Source organism: Bubalus kerabau, chromosome 19 (genome assembly GCF_029407905.1).
Source record: "Bubalus kerabau isolate K-KA32 ecotype Philippines breed swamp buffalo chromosome 19, PCC_UOA_SB_1v2, whole genome shotgun sequence".
Taxonomy (NCBI): Eukaryota; Metazoa; Chordata; class Mammalia; order Artiodactyla; family Bovidae; genus Bubalus; species Bubalus kerabau.
The window spans coordinates 57,222,980-57,242,614 of NC_073642.1; the positions used below are offsets into that span (position 1 = coordinate 57,222,980).

Genomic DNA, 19,635 nt, shown 5'->3' on the forward strand with positions numbered 1-19,635 from the left:
GAAACGCCAAGCTTGGGGTGGACACTTCTGTGGGGTCTCTTTCAATGTGGAACTAGAAGGAAACGAAATAAAGTAAGACAACAGAAAAATGTAAGGCTACAGGATCACTGTAAAGAGCTAATTGATTTGCAAATACCACAGCTTGGTTTAAATGATGGGTACTTTCTCGGTAAAAATTTTTAAGAGCAGAGAATGAAGACTGTAAGAGCGATCTGTGCTCCTCTTTAACACAGGGAGTTCAACCTGGTGCGGTGCTCTGTGACAACCTAGGGGGTGGGGTGGGGGTGGGGCAGGAGGGAGGCTCACAGGAGCGGAGATATACGTATAGTTATGACTGATTTGCGTTGTTGTACAGCAGAAACCAACACAACATTATAAAGTAATTATCCTCCAATTTAAAATAAACTTAAAAAAGAAAGGGGCAATCCAAAATAGGGTAAGTTATAAATGGTTTGTACGTTAAAGCTCAGAACTCAAGGCACGTGTTTGAAAGTATAGTAGCTATCTTGTGATAGAAGCCAGTTCTGCAACATCAAATGTATTCTCAGTAGAAAGTAGGAGAGTAAGAATTAGAAAAAAGGCTCGGTTGAAACCAAAACAACCCTCTCCAAACAAAAATTACTTTAAAATGGCATTCAGCAATCCAGTGACTCTGGTAGTCTTACTACTACGACTACTGCTAAGTCGTTTCAGTCGTGTCCGACTCTGTGCGACCCCACAGACTGCAGCCCACCAGGCTCCCCCATCCCTGGGATTCTCCAGGCAAGAACACTGGAATGGGTTGCCATTTCCTTCTCCAATGCATGAAACTGAAAAGTGAAAGTGAAGTCACTCAGTCGTGTCCGACTCTTCGCGACCCCATGGACTGCAGCCTACCAGGCTCCTCCGTCCATGGGATTTTCCAGGCAAGAGTACTGGAGTGGGTTGCCATTCAGATTAATAAATTACCAACTTAAATCTTGATAGATATCATAAAGATCTTAATATTTACATGTATGCACAATTTACTCCTACATTCACCTTACATTATTGCTCAAGAATACTTCAAATTCCTGAAAAAAAAGGGTTGCTAGTCACCACCTGTCAACATGTCTTTCCCTCTGAGAGGACACCAACAACAAAATAATAGACCATTCCTGTGTTGACACCTGTTTTCTCACCCTAACGGTCGGTTTCACTGATGGATGCTGGCGAAGGTTCCTCACCAGGAATCATTAGCAAATCCAAGATTCTAACTGGATGCTGTCATTCCCCCACCCAGGGCCAAAAAAAAAAAAAATGCTACAAAAGTAATAAATCTTGCCTCAGTGCACTCCTTTTGTCCTGAAGCTTCTTGGTTATTATTATTATTATTATTTTTTTACAAAACTTCTTTTAGTTATTTATGTCAGGGATTCTAATGAAGCTATCAGTGATCTGTTAAGTAAAGACACTAAGAAATTTGAGAACAAAAACATCAACAAGAAGGAACAATCTGTGTATCTATGATAGGTGATGGGTGTTGGCCAATTTCAAAACAATGAAGAGCTTTACTATAAGTCTGCTTTTTTTCCCCTAGAGATGAAAACATTGCATTTCAAAGTACATACCCACAGTATGTACCTCATATCCTAGAGAGAGAAAAAATCCAGCCTCAGTATCCTAGAGAGAGAAAAATTTTGGCTAACATTGATTTTGTGTTTCCTTTCAGTGTACTTAGTAACTCCTAAGCAGAGGCTTTTGAACTGTGGTGTTGGAGAAGACTCTTGAGAGTCCCTTGGACTGCAAGGAGATCCAACCAGTCCATCCTAAAGGAGATCAGTCCGGGTGTTCATTGGAAGGACTGATGCTGAGGCTGAAACTCCAATACTTTGGCCACCTCATGTGAAGAGTTGACTCATTGGAAAAGACCCTGATGCTGGGAGGGATTAGGGGCAGGAGGAGAAGGGGACGACAGAGGTTGAGATGGCTGGATGGCATCATCGACTCAATGGACATGAGTTTGGGTAAACTTCGGGAGTTGGTGATGGACAGAGAGGCCTGGTGTGCTGCAGTTCATGGGGTTGCAAAGAGTCAGACATGACTGAGCGACTGAACTGAACTGAACTGAAGCAGAGGCATCTTAGTCTAAATTTTAAACACGTGCCTGAGGATGTTCATAAGAAATTTTGTTGTATGAAATAGATGTCTTAATAATTATGAAAATCTAACCCAAATCATTTTGTTCACACTGCTAAACTGCATCCACCACAATGTATTTCACTTCGTTTTGTCTCGGAGGCTGCATCAACCCTTAGATATTCATAAATTTCTTATGGGGACCTCTATCTATCTCATTCATCTCTCTGAATCCAGAAACTGGCCCAACCCAAGTGGACTGAGTGGATGCTTAACCAAACTGTGTTCTCCTCTTACAATGAAGACTTTTTACAAATAGGATTTCATGTGTTGAGAGAGGAAAAAGAATAGTTGCTCTTTGGTCATGTCATCTCTCTCTGGGGGACCCTCAGACCACCCTCTTGGGTTACCCAGATGAAGAGTTTGTACATATTACAGTAAACAATCAGTCCACAAAAATACATTGAAACCACCAAATAAATGAAGCAATCCGACCAGCTGAAAAATTTTCACCATCTGGGAAAATAACACCCCAAGCGCCAAGACAGTTACCTAAGAAAATTTCTAAGTACGTTACTCAGGCCTGAGAGGCAACAGGTAGGTGGATTCCATGCCAATTAGAAAGTGTTATGATTGGCAAACCGCTGTAAAACTCTAAAACTGCAGTTTAATGGAAACGCTGGCTGTCATCCCCAAAGTACATTTCAAGGAATCACAGAACTTTAGAATTAAAGGCAGCTGAATGGAAGTTTTCATCCATATTGAACCCAGAAGATTAGGTGGTAACACAAGAACTTCTGCAGGTGTCCCAATTCTTAATCTGGCATTTCTTCCACCACATAACCCTTCATTCCTCTGACGGAGCTGAACAGAGCAAGGTTCATGTGACAAGCTACTGGCCAGCTCAGAGATGGGGTAGAGCTGATGGGGTGGAGGGTGGGGGGAATGGCCTGATACCTCAGGGTCCAAGGGAACAGCCAGCCCCTGCAAACTCAAGCAGAGTGGGGCACAGTGCTGAGATTCGAAGAGCAGACTTATTCCTGGTCTTGTGAAAACAGTAACACCCAACTATTCTCAAAGGGTGGCCGAAACCAACAGATTTTGGGTTCTGGGAGCCTCTGAAACTGTTTCCCAAATGTTTGGGGTTTAGCCCTACAGCACATACACGCTTTGCCCCAAGGCATCTTTCCCTTAATTTTTAGGCCCCAGTGTATTTAAGGTAAATTGATCCCACATGCTTCTGATTCATTTACACTGAACTCATCAGGCTATGTTTGGAAAGAGCAATCTGAAGGCCAAGAAGCCCTTTGAGACTGCTTTTATGTGCCTTTTTTCTTAGAAACAGGAAGCCACGTCTTGACATGAACAAATAGAATGCAAGCCCTTGAGACTCAGGTCTGGTTCCAAAGGTGGCCCCTCTGAAACCCAAGGGTCCTCAAATCACCAAGACAAGGCTGCCCCTCCTACTTTTTCAGAAGTTAAAGGAAACCTTACCCTAGCGGTGTTATGAGCCTGAATCAGTCATTCGGAGTGGCTTGGCGCAGAGCTCACACAAGCCTTTAGCATTCTAACTCCACACCCATTCCTGACACCTAGGACTCCAACATGCAAGGGGAGCCTCAGGCCCAGGGCCACCTCTTCTCTCTGCTCTGTGGGGCTGGGCCTGCAACCTGGCAAGTCTGTAGGAAATTGCTCTTTTCATCTGAGCTGCGAAACTGGGCCGTTCAGTTGTTGATTTGTTGCTGGTGTTACTGTTAACATCCTTGAACCTGACAGAGGAGGCACAGTGGGAAATGGTTCAGAAAGGGTTCCTTTTAGGGAGGAAGAAAACATATCCCCTCCAGCGGCTGACCAGAACCAGGAAATGTTTGACTTTGCTTTCTCTCCTTTTAGTATAAAAGAAGCCTGAGGTCTAACTCAGGCAAGATGGTTTTTGGGATATGCGTCAAAAGTCTCAGTCTGCAGACTTTGGAACAAAGTCATCATTCTTTGCCCCAACAATTGGTCTCTCAATTTATTGACCTGTAGTGAGGCCAGCAGTGTGAGCCTGGACTCCGTAACAGGTTTGATCTCTGGGATGGGACACAAAGGCAGCTGTCCCAGTCCATTCTCCCATCTGTGACCTGCTCTGTTGACTCCCTTTAATCCTGGCTGGGGTTCCAAGAGTGAAAGGAATCCAGGTCACTGACTAGGAAAAGGACAATGAACTGAACAAGTTATTGAAAAGATGTTGAAGACAAAGTGGCCAGGGCTTGCTCCCATTTGTCTCCCTCTCTTTATACAATGCACTCTCAACTCCACCTACTCACCAAGTTTTTAAAATTCTTAGGCCCTACCTAAGAGCAAGTAAATCAGAATCTCTAGGGGTAAGGCCCAGGAAGTCAAGTTTTTGTCTTGAAAACTCCACTGGTTATCCTACTACGCCATCAGGGGTGAGGGCCACCAATTTAAAGCAACTTGAATACTTTCCTGTTCTGGAAAAGTACCTGGAAATAATCCACATCACAGAGGGTTTGATCATTGTCTCCTAATGAAATGGACTAGGATTTGGAGTTGATGCTCTCCTCTCCCTCACTCCCATTATGTTTTTAATGGTGATCATGCTCTCTGGAGAGCTTTTCAAGCCAGTACCCAATAAACTAAAGAGAACTAGAACCAACCCCAAAGGCTGAATCATCTCCCATGTCAAAATGAACCAAACACAAGATCTCTTCAAATATTTAATCAGTTTGGAGACCTCTGCCTTCCAACCCAGTTGGGTAAAAATTCAAAAGAAAGCATGATGAAGGGGTCTTCAAAGAAAACACTGGACTAAAATGGAGAGGAGACTGGGTTTAGGAAGACAGAATATAACATGTGCCTTATGACCTTTTGAAGGCATTCTACCTTGGATTAAAAACAATAATCATCATCAAAATGAACAAGAAAGGATTAAACAGTTATACAAATTTAAGGACAACTAAAACTTCTCTTATGGCTGAAAATACCAGACATGGCTTTGAAATAGACTCTTTAAAAACCTTTAGATCATTCTGTGGTTTCTTTCTATAGCCTTCTGTACATGCAAGAAGCAAGCTAGCTATACCTAGCATCCCCGGGAGCTTTGGGGGGCCTTGGCAAAGAAGCAATCAGTGAGAGATAGAGAGAAGGCCTGGAGGAGGTGAGAGGAAGTGGTTCACAGTTTTTGAACGTGGACTCAGACCCCGCAAACCTAATCTATTTTCTTTGAAAACTATGGAAATAAACTGAAGGCCTTGAAAAATCACCGTCGATCTCAGGTCAGTGTGCCGATGATAATGCTTTTCGATAACTGTGTCATAGAAACTGGGGAAGTATGTCCTTCAAAGTGATGGGTCTGTAATAATAGAGGCGTGGTCGGGACTCATGCTGACTCCTCAGGAGACGTTCAGCAGAAAAGGCCTCACGTCTGTCTCACTCTCGTGCTCTCTCTGGTTTCTCTGCTTCTCTGTCCCTTGGTGCAGTTGGAGGCAGTGTCAGAGGCTGCGGCCCGGTGCTCAGAACGGGTACTGGGACACATATATCCGCAGTCGGATCACAGAGCTGCCTCTGAAGTTGATGACGGTGTTGACCGTGATCATTTCCAAGTCCAGCTGTATGTCCCGGGGCCCTTTGATGGGGCGAGTCATCACCAGGGTGGCACTGATGGGGCCCGTTTGCTGTGGACGGAACCGGGGATACTAGTTAGAGAAGATCCGACCGGCTGAAGGAGCCAAGGGTAAGCTTGACTCTGGAAGCTGTCAAACAGCAGAAAATGGTACAGATGAGCCTGTTTGTAGAACAGGAATAGAGACGTGTAGACACAGAGCGGGGAAGGGAGCTTGGGAGAAGTATTAACATATATACAGTATCATGTGTAAGATAGCGAGAGGCTACTGTATAGCACAGGGAGCTCAGCTCGGTGCTCGGTGATGACCTATAAGGGTGGGATGAGGGTGATGGGACGGAGGCTCGAGAGGGAGGGGATATATGTATACATAAAGCTGATTCATGTTGTACAGCAGAGACTAACACATTGTAAAGCAATTATACTCCAATAATAAAATTTTTAGAAAAAGAAAACAAACAATGGTAGAGAGGGTGAGGAAAGCTGCCCTTCAGGTGACATGGCCTCTGGGACAGTCACCAAAGCCTAAGTCAAGTGGTCTGGTTGCAGCCAGCCTCTGTAGCCCCAATCGGGGTGCTCCCCCTTGCCCACTGCCAGCAGACTGGCATCCCTTGATGCCCTCCTCCCTGACTTTGCTCATGTTCCCCTGGCTTCTCCCTGCTGCCCCTTCAGGTCTCACTGAAATATCACCTCCTCAGATGAGCTTCTCTGCTTTTCCCAATTTGATTCAGGTCCCTGTGACCCTCTGCCAGTGCACCCCCTACTTTACCAAGGAAGAAGACTGTTCATTATCACATGTCATCATCCACGCTATTTACCAGGTCCATGTCTGATGTCTAGGTCCACACTAGACTGGGGGTGGGTTTTCCACCACTGAGCCCTCCAGAACCCAGAATGACGCCTGGCACATGGTAACTGTTCAGTGACTGTGTCTTAAATGAAAGAAGAAACAGTTGCCCGAACTATGTGACTCCAGGCTGTCACTTCACCTCTCTGGACCTCCTCTCTAAAAGGAGAGTTTGTACCAGATCAGTAGTTGCCAAGTAAACAGCTCCATAGCACCTGGGACACTTTTTAAACTAACAGTTCCAGGGGCCCATTCTGAGATTTTCTGCTGCAGTGGATTTTTTTGATGATGCCTGAGGAAGTGTGACTTGTTTACCAGCCTCCAGCTGGTTCCAAGTGCAGCCTCTGCTGGAGCTTCTGGCTGGACACACCGCACCCCCTGCCCTGCAGCTTCATCACTCTGTGAATCTATCTCTGTTGTCCTGATAACTTCATGTGAGCTTTTTTCCTCCACTGAATCTTTTCCTGAAGTTTTTAAGGTGGTAAGGAGAGAAGACTGACATAACTGAGCTTCTGCTATGTGTGAAGCACTCTTCTGGCCACTTTTATGTACATATTCTGATTTAATCCCTGTAAAAGCTCTGAAAGGCCTGGCTACTCAAAGTGTGGCCCTTGGACTAGCAGTATCAGCATCACCAAGGCACTTATGAATCACCTTAGCACTTGCCTAAGGCATGCTAAGCCAGAATGTGTAGCTTAATATAATCTGCAGGTGATTCATGGGCACATCAACAATTGCAATGGCACCCCACTCCAGTACTCTTGCCTGGAAAATCCCATAGATGGAGGAGCCTGGTGGGCTGCAGTCCATGGGGTCACGAAGAGTCAGACATGACTGAGTGACTTCACTTTCACTTTTCACTTTCATGCACTGGAGAAGGAAATGGCAACCCACTCCAGTGTTCTTGCCTGGAGAATCCCAGGGATGGGGGAGCCTGGTGGGCTGCCGTCTGTGGGGTTGCACAGAGTCAGACACAACTGAAGCGACTTAGCAGCAGCAGCAGCATCTAAAAGCACAGGACCCAGTCTGGGGACCCTAGCTGTCATACTAAAGGTATGTCTCGTTATCCCCTTGTTTTGTTGTTCCTTGTGAACTGAGTCTCCATAAGTTAAATCACTGCTTAGGGTCACTAGACCACTTATGGGCAGGGACATGGGGTTCCATTCCAATGCTTTTGACCACAAACTCCAGGCCTTTTTCACTGCACAGCAATTATCAGAAAAGACTGATATGTGTTTTATTTCTCCCTAGCACTGCCCTAAAGGACAAATACTCAGAGGGCCAGAGAGTAGGTCCCTGGAAAAGAAATAGCACAAAGGAACAGGACATGCTGGACGATCCCTTCCTACAAGTTGCAGAGCCCGGCGCTATGTCCAGAAACAAAGCAACAAGCTCTGCAAAATCAAGAAACTTGGCTTGTTTAAAGCCACACCAGACATTTTATCTGTCTCCATGAAGGGAGAGCTCCCCATAAAGTTCTGGACATCACCAAGAGCTGCCACAGGTATGACAAGGGCAGGGCAGGCAGACAGGTTTCACCCAGGTAGTGGGACCTCCCCTGTCCTCTGGGCTATCAGCAGCCTGACACCACACAACTTCCTCTTGGCATCAGCTCCCTCTGTTCCCGTCAGCATCCATGCACTTGGCACCCTCTCATACAGAGGATTGTTCCGACTTCCTTGTCAACTCTTGAAAACCCTTGGAGCTCTGGGCTAGGACTTCAGAGGGTACAGCCATACATGGAAATGCCCAGGTCACTTACAGATCTAAATATCTCACCAGCTTTCACTGTTTGCACAAACAAAGGCCAGGGGTTGAGGACCCTGAGCTGTGGACAGGCTTGGGCGAGCTGTGGGCAAGCTGTGGGCGGGAGAGTTGCAGAGCCAGGGACAGGGAGTGGAACAGCTGGAAACTTCCCAGTTGTTCCTTTGGGCTGTCCTTGAAAATGTCTCCAGAGTGTGAGAGCATCACTGCCTCTTCTATTTGGAAGTAGTCTTAGAGGTCAACCAGTCTGATCCCCAGCAGGATCAGATCTGCAGCAGCCTGAGAAAGGCCCGCCCACAAGCACACGGAGGACTCAAGTGCCTGCCAAGTTTGCTGAGGACAAATATCTCCACTCCTCACTAGGCTTTTAGGGCAGACCCAGGGCATTAATGAAATAGGCCCCCTTGAGAGGCTCTGGTCATTAGTGGACTTGGTGATCACTTGGTACAAAATGATGATGGTGATGGTGGTCATGGCTGATACTCAGCATTTGGCTATGACTTGGGCTTCCCTGGTGGCTCAGATGGTAAAGACTCTGCCTGCAATGTGGGAGACTCAGGTTAGATCTCTGGGTCAGGAAGATTCGTTGGAGAGGGGAAGGGCTACCCACTTCAGCATTCTTGCCTGGAGAATCCCCTGGACAGAGGAGCCTGGTGAGCTACAGTCCATGGGATTGCAAAGAGTCGGACATGACCAAGTGACTGGTACTTTCCCTTTATTTTGCATACATCTCCTTTTTAATCTTTATAACCCTACAAAGTAAGTAGGTTAAGTACATTAGCATATGGTACTAGAGCATCTGACTCCAAAAATCAAGCTTCTAGCTACTAAACTCAGATAAGTTCTCAGTATCTCTCCATTTCCAGACCATCCCAGGCACTTAGTCTACTTGAGAATCACTCCTTTGAATTGTAAATGTTTGCCTGCTTGTTTTTCCCTCCCCTCACAGTGTGGATTCCTCAGGGCAGAAGCCGTGTGTTCCTAAACTCTCAGAGCTGCATATGTAGTGGATCTGAATTAACGTCAGTGACCAAAGGTGGATGCGAAGTCGCAATGCCGGTGAAGGGGCCTGCAGGGGAGTAGCTTGCAAACAGCCCACCTGACCGTCTGTCTTCTTGGGCCTGCCCCTACACAGGCTCAGGTTTGTCCTGAGTCAACCAGAGAGGTGGCATTGTCTGACGCAGGGCAAGCAGCCAGGCCACAGCAAGTCAGCTTTCCCTGATCCCGTCACCTGATCTCCACGCCCTTTGGCACAGTTTATGCCCCGTGACCGTGCTCCTTCTTCCCGTCCTAACTGTCCCTAAGTCACCTGGCCAAAGCCAGTCACCAGTTGTCTGTCCAGGTCTCAGTGGGAGAGAGAGTGCCAGTGGGGGCTCATGAAAGGGCTGTGTGTGTACGTGTGTGTGTGAGTGTGTACGTGTGTGTGTGCATGTGAGTATTTGCATGTGTGTATGTACCTGTGCACATGAGCGACTGTGTGAGTGTACATGTGTATGTACAGGCATGTGTGCATGTGTGTGTACATTTGTGGGTATGTATGTGTGTGGCTTGCCTGTTGTGTGAAATGAAGCTCTTCCCAGGAGACTGTAACACCATCAGTGACACTCAGGGTAGCAGAGCCTGAACAGCCATCAACACCCACCCCCGACAAGATGCTGCAGTCCCTTGGGCATCTCCAACATCACCAACCTCGACAACCTCGCCAGGGCCCAACAGCCCACAACCTCCTAACAACAGTAGCAGCAGCCGCAGAAATGACTCTACCAATACAATCATCAGGTCAGATCAGATCAGTCGCTCAGTCGTGTCCGACTCTTTGCGACCCCATGAATCGCAGCACGCCAGGCCTCCCTGTCCATCACCAACTCCCGGAGTTATTTCTTGTTTGACCACTTCCAATTTGCCTTGATTCATGGACCTGACATTCCAGGTTCCTATGCAATATTTCTCATAATCAGTGCTTATTGGACACTTTCCTTTTTTTTTTTTTTTGATTAGATGTTAAAGGAGAGATTTTTGTTATCTCAATTTTGGCTGAGACCCCAAAGCTAGACAAGTACTCCACATCCTAAAGAGAAATGTGAGAGTATGTATAGATACTAGCAGCACACTGTGTGGGTTCTAATCCCGCGCTGGGATTTCCTAAGCTGCAAGATCTGGAGCAAGTTCCTTCACCTCTCGGTGTCTCAGTGCTCTCATCTGTAAAGTCAGGGAGGGCAAGCAAGCTTAGCAGCGGTCCCCAACCTTCTGGGCACCAGGGACTGGTTTTGTGGAAGACCGGAAGCCAGGGGATGGCTTCAGGATGATTCAAGTGTGTTACATTTATTGTGCACTTTATTTCTACTATTATTACATCAGCTCCACCTCAGATCATCAGGCAGTAGATCCCGGAGGCTGAGGACCCCTGCCCTAGAGAACAGGGCTGTGATGAAGATGAGAGCAGTGACATATGGAAAATACTTGGCATATGTCCCGCACCGTACAGGGTCAGCTGCCACTGCTCTTTGTGTAGATTCTCCTGCTGTTGTCATAGAGGACTTGAAGGCCATGGCCCAGCGCCAGATCTGTCTCTCTCACTCTGTCACCTCCAGCCTGTATAAGTGTATGAGACACACTTACCAGCCCCCAAATCAAGCTTTCAATGTGGGACCTCTGAACTTAAGGATGCAGAGAGTGTACCGGACTCTGTGGGGAAAAGAGAGCCCAGAGATGCTGTGCACCATGCGGGGGACAGGGGGCTGTGGGGGAGCTGGCTATTGGTGTCCTGAAGGCCCAGTGCAAGGTCTGCCCGCCAGGGTGAGGCAACACCCACACATGCAAACTTTCTGAGAGAGCGGTTTGGGGTGGCAAGCAGCCAACCAGATGCCCTCGCCCACACCTGGGAATGGTCAGTGCAAAGTCCTCAGGGAAGTCTCCAAAGAACCGACAAAGCATCCCATGAAAGCAAGAGCATTTGGGTCCCAGAAGAGAGCACCAGGTCCTGCCTACAATGGCAAAAGGGAATAAGACCCTGGCCCCCCTCACCGCCTCCCTTCCACCATCTGTACCCCCAAAACCCCAGAGGAGGAGCCAGGTCAGCACCATCAGTGAGGAAAGGGGAAGAGGAAGGCAGGAAAGAGGCCAAGCTGGCGGGGACTTTACACTGAAAGACTCGGTGGTTGGCTTCTACCTAAAGCAGCTGGGACTTCTGATATGCGGGAGAGAGGCAATTCAATAGTAACTGAGAGCATTTGTGAATCCAATGGGCTCTGCCTGAGAGCTCACTCAGGTGTGTGCAGGTTCAAGATAGCCAGAGGAGAAAAAGAAAGTTATTGAAAGTTTCATCCTGCTTGTTTGATAAAAAACAGCTGCTCTGTGCTCCAGGCACTGGGCTAAGTAGATGATCTCATCCAATCCCAGAGTTGATACTGTCATTCTCCCCTCTATACAGCTAAGGATGCTTCCCAGGTGGCACTAGGGGTGCAGGACCTGTCTGCCAATGCAGGAGACATAAGAGATGCGTGTTCGATCCTGGTTGGGAAGATCCCCTGGAGAAGGAAATGGCAACCCACTCCAGTGTTCTTGCCTGGAGAATCCCATGGTCAGAGGAGCCTGGCGGACTACAGTCCATAGGGTTGCAGAGTCGGACACAACTGAAGTAACTTAGCATGCACAGGTGAGAAAACAGTCTCAGAGAGGTTAGAGTGTGTGTCCAGGCCATAGCGTTGGTGAGTTTTAGAAGGAGATGAGGTGGGTCAGCCTGGCTCCACAGCCCATGACTGCATGGCCTTCTGAGGAAGGCACTGCTGCTTTGCACAGTGTCTGGAGGGAAACCCTACCTCCTCCTGCAGGGAGGCTGCCTGGCTTCACAGGGCCCCTACACCGGGCCTGTCTTCTCTTCCCAAGAGCAGCCTTTAGGACCTTTCCAGCCAGGATCCAGCTTCCCATCCCTAAGTTCCTTCAGCCATTCCCAGGGCAGGTCTATGTGCCCTCATCCCCTCTGTGTCATGGCATCCTCAGTTGAATAAATGCTAAAGAATTAGGGCCCTTCTCAATGTTCTCCAGAGAGAGAGAGCAAATCACATACAGCTCAAAGTTTTGTGAGTTTCAAGGGTCCCCTCATCGCTGTAACAATCCAGGCACTAGATGAAGCTCGCAGGAAGGGGCCCTGCTCCTGGTCACTCGCCTGCAGAAGACAATCTTCCTCCCCTGCCATCACGGGGCAGCTCTTACAAGTCAGCTACACGGGGAACATTTGGATCAAGGGGATTTTAGTAGGTGGTGACCTGGCCAAGACAAGGCCACTTCCTACAGAGCTTCTGTTCTGCAGCGGGGAAAACCTAAAGCAGCTGATATACGTGATGGTATTTTAAATCCCCTAGAGGGGCATCTTTGTACCCTATGATTGGGACCTGCTGTGTCTGGACAGACCATAGAGGGCAGATTGGAGAATGCTGGCGGGCTGGGCTTATGCTCAAGGGGGCAGCAAGCCCACAGAGGCGGGCAGAGGTGGGTTCCGCTGGATGGCCATGGCTGATGGGAACGCAAGAAGGACTGACAGAAACGCAGCTCCATCTTTTTCATCTTGAGAAGTTCCTCTACCCTCAACTCATTCCATCTTTTTACAAAGCCCGTGACCCCACTACAGTGTTCTACAGATGCTGGGTCCACAGGTGCGTTATCACATGTGACCTGGCCCTGTTAGAGTCTTGCCAAAAACATATTAGTGAGGAAACAGACATAATGCTCGCTCCTGAGGCCTTTCTAATCTGTTATAATCCTGCTTCTGAAACTTCTCTGTTTTCAGATGGTCCCAGCCCCAGAGGCAAAGACTGGAAGAGAAGGGCTTGGGAGAGGGCGGGGAGAGCTCAGACACTTGGTTCTTTCACCAGCCCACAGGCTGAAGCTGTGAACTTCTGAGTCGAGTGCCCCACACTGACCCTGGAGGACCACATACTGTGTTCATTAGAAATGCAGATTCCCAAGGTGAACCATGGCCCCCAGTGGTATCAAGTCCTAATCTCTGGACCCTATAAATATTACCTTATATGGAAACAGGATCTTTGCAGATGGGATTAATTTAAGAATCTCAACATAGGGGGATTATCCTGGATTATCTGGATTATCTGCTGCTAAATCTCGTCATTCTTGTCTCTGTGTGACCCCATAGATGGCACCCAACAGGCTCCTCTGTCCCTGGAATTCTCCAGGCAAGAATACTGGAGTGGGTTGCCATTGCCTTCTCTGCTGGATTATCTGGGTAGGCCCTAAATACAATCACAAGTGACATTCTAAGAGACAGGGGGAGATTTGATACACACAGAAGAGGAGGAGGGACTGTGACAACAGATGCAGAGATGGGAGTGGTGTGGTCACAAATCAACAAGACTGGCAGCACCAGAAACTGGAAGAGACAAGGAATGGATTCTCCTCTGTAGCCTCTGGAGGGAGCACGGCCCTGCCGACATCTTGATTTCAGCACGTGCATGAGTGTGCTAAGTCACTTCAATTGTGTCTGACTCTTTGACCCCATGGACTATAGCCTGTCAGGCTGCTCTATCCATGGGATTCTCTAGGCAAGAATACTGGAGCGGGTTGCCATGTCCTCCTTCAGGGGATCTTCCCGACCCACTGATGGAACCCCCATCTCTTACATCTCCTGCATTGGCAGGTAGGTTCTTTACCACTAGCTCCACCTGGAAGTCCAGAGCAGTGGGTAGATTCTAGCACAGTGACAATGATTTCGGACTTCTGACCTCCAGAACAAATTCCTGTTGTCCTAAGCCACCAAGCAGGTGACAATTTGTTACAGCAGCCATCAGAAACCGATACCCTAGGTCTTAGCCACCATCTTCTGAAATAAATTCTCTAGAGAGGAAGTTCTGGAATTCACTTTTTCAACAAGCATCCAAATTCACACTGAAATGTGAAAAACATAGCTGTAAGACAGTGGGCTCCAAAGACATGTGACCACTCCAGAGGCTGAGGGAAATGAAGCTCAGTAATAGGAATGGTACAGTATCATGTGTGTAATTTACAAATAAGCAAATACATTTAGGATGTGTGCTCCAAAATTTGTTCCTGATAAATCCACATCAATGTATCCTGATATGGCTAAATCAATGTTAGCCAACCAAACTTTCTACAGTGATAGAAATGTTCTGTATCCAAGCTAATACAGCAGCTGAGCACCTGAAATGTAGTTAGTGCAACGAAAGAAACTAATTTTTAATTTTACTTATTTTACTTCATTTTCATTAACTTAAATTTAAAGAACCATGTGGCTACTGTGTTGGACAGCACAAGTAGAGCCCACTTCTTTGAGGAATGCCTTTAAGTTCACTGCTATGTAAGTGCCATGAAGGCAGGCGTTCGGGACCTTTTTGTTCTTTGCTGTAGTCAGTTTCTAGAAGCAAATAGTGGGGACTTGATGCGTGTTTGAGTGTATGCTCAGTTGCTTCAGTCATGTTGGACTCTTTTGTGACCCCATGGACTGTAGCCTGCCAGGGTCCTCTGTCCATGGAATTTTCCAGACAAGAATACTGGAGTGGGTTTCCTCCTCTAGGGGATCTTCCTGTCCCAGGGATGGAACCTGTGTCTCCTACAGCTCCTGCCTTAGTAGACAGATTCTTTACCTGGGAAGCCCAGGGACTTGAAAGAATATACATATATATATACAGACATAGATATAGATATGTCTATATCTGTAAATATAACTGAATCACTTTGCTGTACACCTGAAACTAACACAACATTGTAAATTGTCTGTACTTCAATTTTTTTTAAATGGTTAAAAAAAAAGAAGAAGTGCAGGGAGAAAGAGACCTACCATTGCATCTTGGCCTAATTTCTCATTGCACAGATAAGGATCCTGAGGCTCACAGAGGAGGAGCAACGTTCTCAAGGCCGCTCAGAAAGTGAGAGGAACCAGGACAGTGGAGTCCTGACTCCCATCCACTTTCCCCTCCTGTCTCCACACCCACCCCTCTGAACTGCACTCTGGCCTGTTTCTAGAAGCACACTCCGGGCTAGACAACAGAACAGCTTGTGGAAGATGGTGACCAATACTCAGCACCCCCTCTTACCCGCATATAGAATTCTCTGCCCTCATTCCCAGACTTGATCTGGAAAATGTAATAAGCGCCAGGGTAGCGGGTCGTTGCTTGCATTTGGAAGATGTCAGCGGGAACAGAGCGTCCTGACACCACATCCATATCCCGGTACAAGATGGTGAAGGGTTGGTCTCTGCAGCCAGGATTCTCCGCAGGACACATACAGCGGCTGTCGGGAAGGGAAATCATGTGAGAAAGCGGCAGATCCTTTCCAGATGCTGGTTGTACCTACCTCTGTGCTTGAAACATGGAAAAGAAGGACACCCCCTTTCTACCATCCAAATGCTGTGGCTGTGGAGGCCCTCTCCTTCTGTCTCTAGTCTAAAAACTCTCCAGCATGTAGGTGAGCCCTCTGTTTCCTAGAGAACGGCCTGTTCCGGCCAATCAGATAGTCCTGCTACCGAAGCATAAACCTGAGTTGCCTGGTTTTCAGAACACTGGGACATCCTGTAATATTCTTCATGTTTGTCACTTATTTAGTGGGCAAAAGTGTGCTGCAGAGCCCTTCACTTCCCAACCATCCATACTCATTGAGAAGCTTTAAAAATGAGAAATTACAATAGATTGATGGGTCTTGAGTGGTCTTTTTTACATTTTTTATTGTACTTACCCCAGTCTGTGTGGGCTAGAATTGGGTATTTCCTTTCTCTAAACAAAACATCAGAACTCACTATGTACAAGATACATTAGGACAGGACTTTCAGATGTTAGGATACTTATTGCAATGATAAATTTAATTATCTTAAATTCACTCTTTAATAGGAGAAATAAATCATAGACGCAAATGTCTGATACAAAGCATCTCATTTGAGACACTAGTCAGAGCATAGTCTAACTATGTATATTTAACACAGTATAACATAGTATAAAGTTGACTCATTACCAAGGTATGCGTTTTACAGACACCCCTGGATTTATCCTGAATCACCCCCTCCCATCTCTCCCCTCATTCCTGAGATTTCCCCTAGGGGTCCGAGTGCATAACAGGATGAGGATATCTGTTGATCTATGCCTTGGCGGCCAAAACCGGGAGTAAGTTTTGCTGTTTCTGTCACTCTCCCCTGACTTCCAATCCATCTTCAAAATCTATCCGTTCTACTTCTAAAATGTAGTCCAAATCCAGCTACTCCATGTCCACAGTCACTGTCAGTGACAACCCTGCTGTCTCACCTGGACCTTGTGACAGCCTCCTTGATGGAACGGAAGGCTCTCCCACTCCAACCTATTACACCGCAGGCAGAGTGCCCTTCGTCAAACAGAAATCAGATTATGTCTGTATCCTGCTTCAAAGGTTCTACAGTGGCACCCGTTGCAACTTGCATAAAAACTAAACACATACTCTAACCTCTAAAACCTCATGGGATCTGGTCTCTGTTAGTTTCTCTAACTTCCTCACAGGTCACTGTCCATGTCATTGATGAGGCTGCAGCTTCTTCCCGTCCCTGAAGACATCAAGGTCACTCTTGCCTCATAGTGTTAAACACGCTATTCCCTCTGCTCTTCTACTCTGTTAACATCGACTCACCTTTCCATTCCAGCTCAAGGGTCATTTACTCAGAGGGGTTTTTAGACTCCCCAGACTAGACCAAGTCCAGCCTACTCTTTCACTTTGTAAATTTCTTGTTCCTTCCTACAGTCCCTACTACCATCGAGGATCATGGATTCATTATGTGACTATTTGTTCATTGTCTTTCTCCTCCACCAGCATAAGAACAAACACCACAGCACCTGGCACTGGGCACAGACCAGGAGTTCGACTAACACTTGATAAGTGAGTGTATAAAAAGAATTTTTAGGGCCTTTCCTGGTGGCTCAGTGGTAAAGAATCTGCCTGCAGGAGAGGTTGGATCCACATGCAGGAGGTACGGGTTCTATCCCTGGTCTGGGAAGATCCCATATGCCAAAGAGCAATTTAGCCCATTGCCACAACTATTGAACCTGTGCCTGGGAGCCACAACTGCGGAGCCTTCACTCTGAAACTACTGAAGCCCATGGGCCTAGAGCCTGTGCTCTCAACAAGAGAAGCCACCTCAATGAGAAACCCTCGTACTGCAAATAAAGAGTAGCCCCTGCTAACTGCAACTAAAGAAGAGCCCAAGAAGCAATAAACACCCAGCACAGCCAAAAATAAGTAAATCAATAAAATTACTTTTAAAAAGGAATTTTTAAAGTTTTGTTTTTTTAAGGCTCCATAGAAACAGCCAAGTCAAGATGTTCCGGGTGCCAAAATAGCCACATTAAAATGTCACATGTCACACAGAAACTAATTGTTTTCTAAAAGAGATTTGGAGGAGGGAGAGATGGCTCCCAGCTGAAGAGGATCGCAAACAGCTGGGAGGTGGCATTGGCACCCAGATCTGAAAGATGGGGCAAGTCTGTCCCTGTGGCAATGGCAGGAAAGCCTTCCATGTGCAGAAAACGTGTGCACAGAAGCCAGGAGGCAGGGCATTCTGGGGTGTGGGTGAAGGTGAGAGCAGGTCATGCTCAGGTTGGCAGGAATACAGGACACCTGAACAAGGAAATGAGCTGGATAAAGGCAGCTGGAGTGAAACTGGAATGGGGCCTGAAGGCAGGGTGCAGGAGTCTCCCAGGGCTCTTAGCAGCTCGTCGGGGCCCTGCCAGTAACACCAGCTCAGGGTGGGTCCCCACCACAGACAACTGAGACCTGGAGAAACCCAGAGACAACCAGGAATGGGAGTCGGTGAGGGTGGAGTTCTGCTCTGCCACAAAGGGCCCTGGAACCAGAAATCAAAGAACGCTATTCCACAGGGCTACTTAGAAGCACAGCTCTTAGCAGCCAGCAAAGACTCCTTTAGGACCTGTCTGTTCCTGCTTTGTCCTCTTCTGCCAGCTTTTGATCAGAGCGGGAAGCATACTGGTAAGGCGTGAATTCCTCTTAGGAGCCGTGTCCTTAGAGGACATGCACAATGGACGTGTCCCTTCATCCCTGTATCCCAGTTGGGAGGGCTGGGAGCTGTGGGGGTAGTAAACAGGTGACTGGAAGGGAGGAGGGCAGAAGACATCCGTGTGTGTGTGTGTGTGTGTGTGTGTGTGTGCACGCGTGCGTGTTGCAAAGCACGCAGGCTGCAGTGGAACTAAGACAGTTAAATAGGAACTGAACAGTAAAAAAAGGAATTCCTAGTACACGGGGGCAGAAAACCACTGTTCTAGTGTATCACTCTGTAGAGGTTGTCTTCACTTCGGTGCTCACCTCAACGAAATATTTGCCATCTGGTGATTTCATTCAATCACTACTATGACATCAAAAACTTGATTAGAGCAAGCTAGGTACCCTGAGTTATGAGAACTCTCTAGCGACCTGTCCAGCCTCTCGCTACTCCCAACAAGGTCCAGGAAGACTGGAAGCATCCATTTCATCTGGGGGCTTGTCTGCAAGGCCGAGTCTCATACCAGATCAGGCCCACAGAATCAGAATTGGGCCACTAACAAGATCCCTGGGTGATTTCTATGCATGTGATCTTTGAGAAGCCCAGCTCTAAAGACCCTGTATATCCACCAAAACAGCAACAACATCCAGGACAAAGTCATTAAAGGGAAAAGGAGATTCATGAACCCCAGCTCTCCTCTTGATTAGCTTTCTAGAGAATCTTCATATAGCTCTGGCATAAGCGGGGGAACGGTAGAGAAGTGTGGCGGGGGAGGGGGGCACGCATGTGTTGTGTTCAGTCCAGTCGCTCAGTGCTGTCCGACTCTTTGCGACCCCATGGACTGCAGCACGCCAGGCTTTCCTTGTGTAGGAGACAGTAGACCACATCTCCCATTACCCTGGCAGGTACTCTCTCCTTGACACCACACCGGCAGATTTCTGAAACAGGCTCCTCATCCACATTCCCATCTCCCCAGGGGAAGCCATGACTTACTTATCACTGATCCGCAGATAAGGCTCCTCACAGCGGATGGGGTCAATGCACTTGAAGCCCCCTTGCAAATTGTAGCAGGTCTGCTGCAGGATGCACGTGTGGTTTCTGTGCTCACACTCGTTGATGTCTGAAATGCGTGATAGACAAGAGGCTGAAGCCAGGCAGCACTTCCGAGGTGCCAGTCCCGGGGCCAGACGGGTGGGAGTTGGGGTGGAGGCGGCCTGGGTCTCTCTATAGAGCTACACTAGCCAGTATGGCAGCCACGGCCACACGTGACCACTGAGCACTTGAAATGTGACTAGTCTAAACTGAGATGTGCTGGAAGTGGAA

The 19,635-nt window shown here is 47.5% G+C and overlaps 1 protein-coding gene across 4 annotated transcripts in view; it reads right to left on the reverse strand.

Annotated features, from left to right (window-relative positions):
• Positions 1–4,804: 4,804 nt before the first annotated feature.
• FBLN5 (fibulin 5) overlaps positions 4,805–19,635 on the reverse strand; it is a 93,886-nt gene continuing 79,055 nt past the window's right edge. For all 4 annotated transcript variants that reach the window (XM_055555381.1, XM_055555380.1, XM_055555382.1 and 1 more), the window contains 3 exons: positions 19,306–19,432; positions 15,398–15,593; positions 4,805–5,774 (listed from right to left, as the gene is read on the reverse strand). In XM_055555381.1, coding sequence (XP_055411356.1) covers positions 5,613–5,774; positions 15,398–15,593; positions 19,306–19,432 — 485 coding nt within the window. In that variant the 3' untranslated portion in view covers positions 4,805–5,612. The remainder of the gene's footprint in view (positions 5,775–15,397; positions 15,594–19,305; positions 19,433–19,635) is intronic.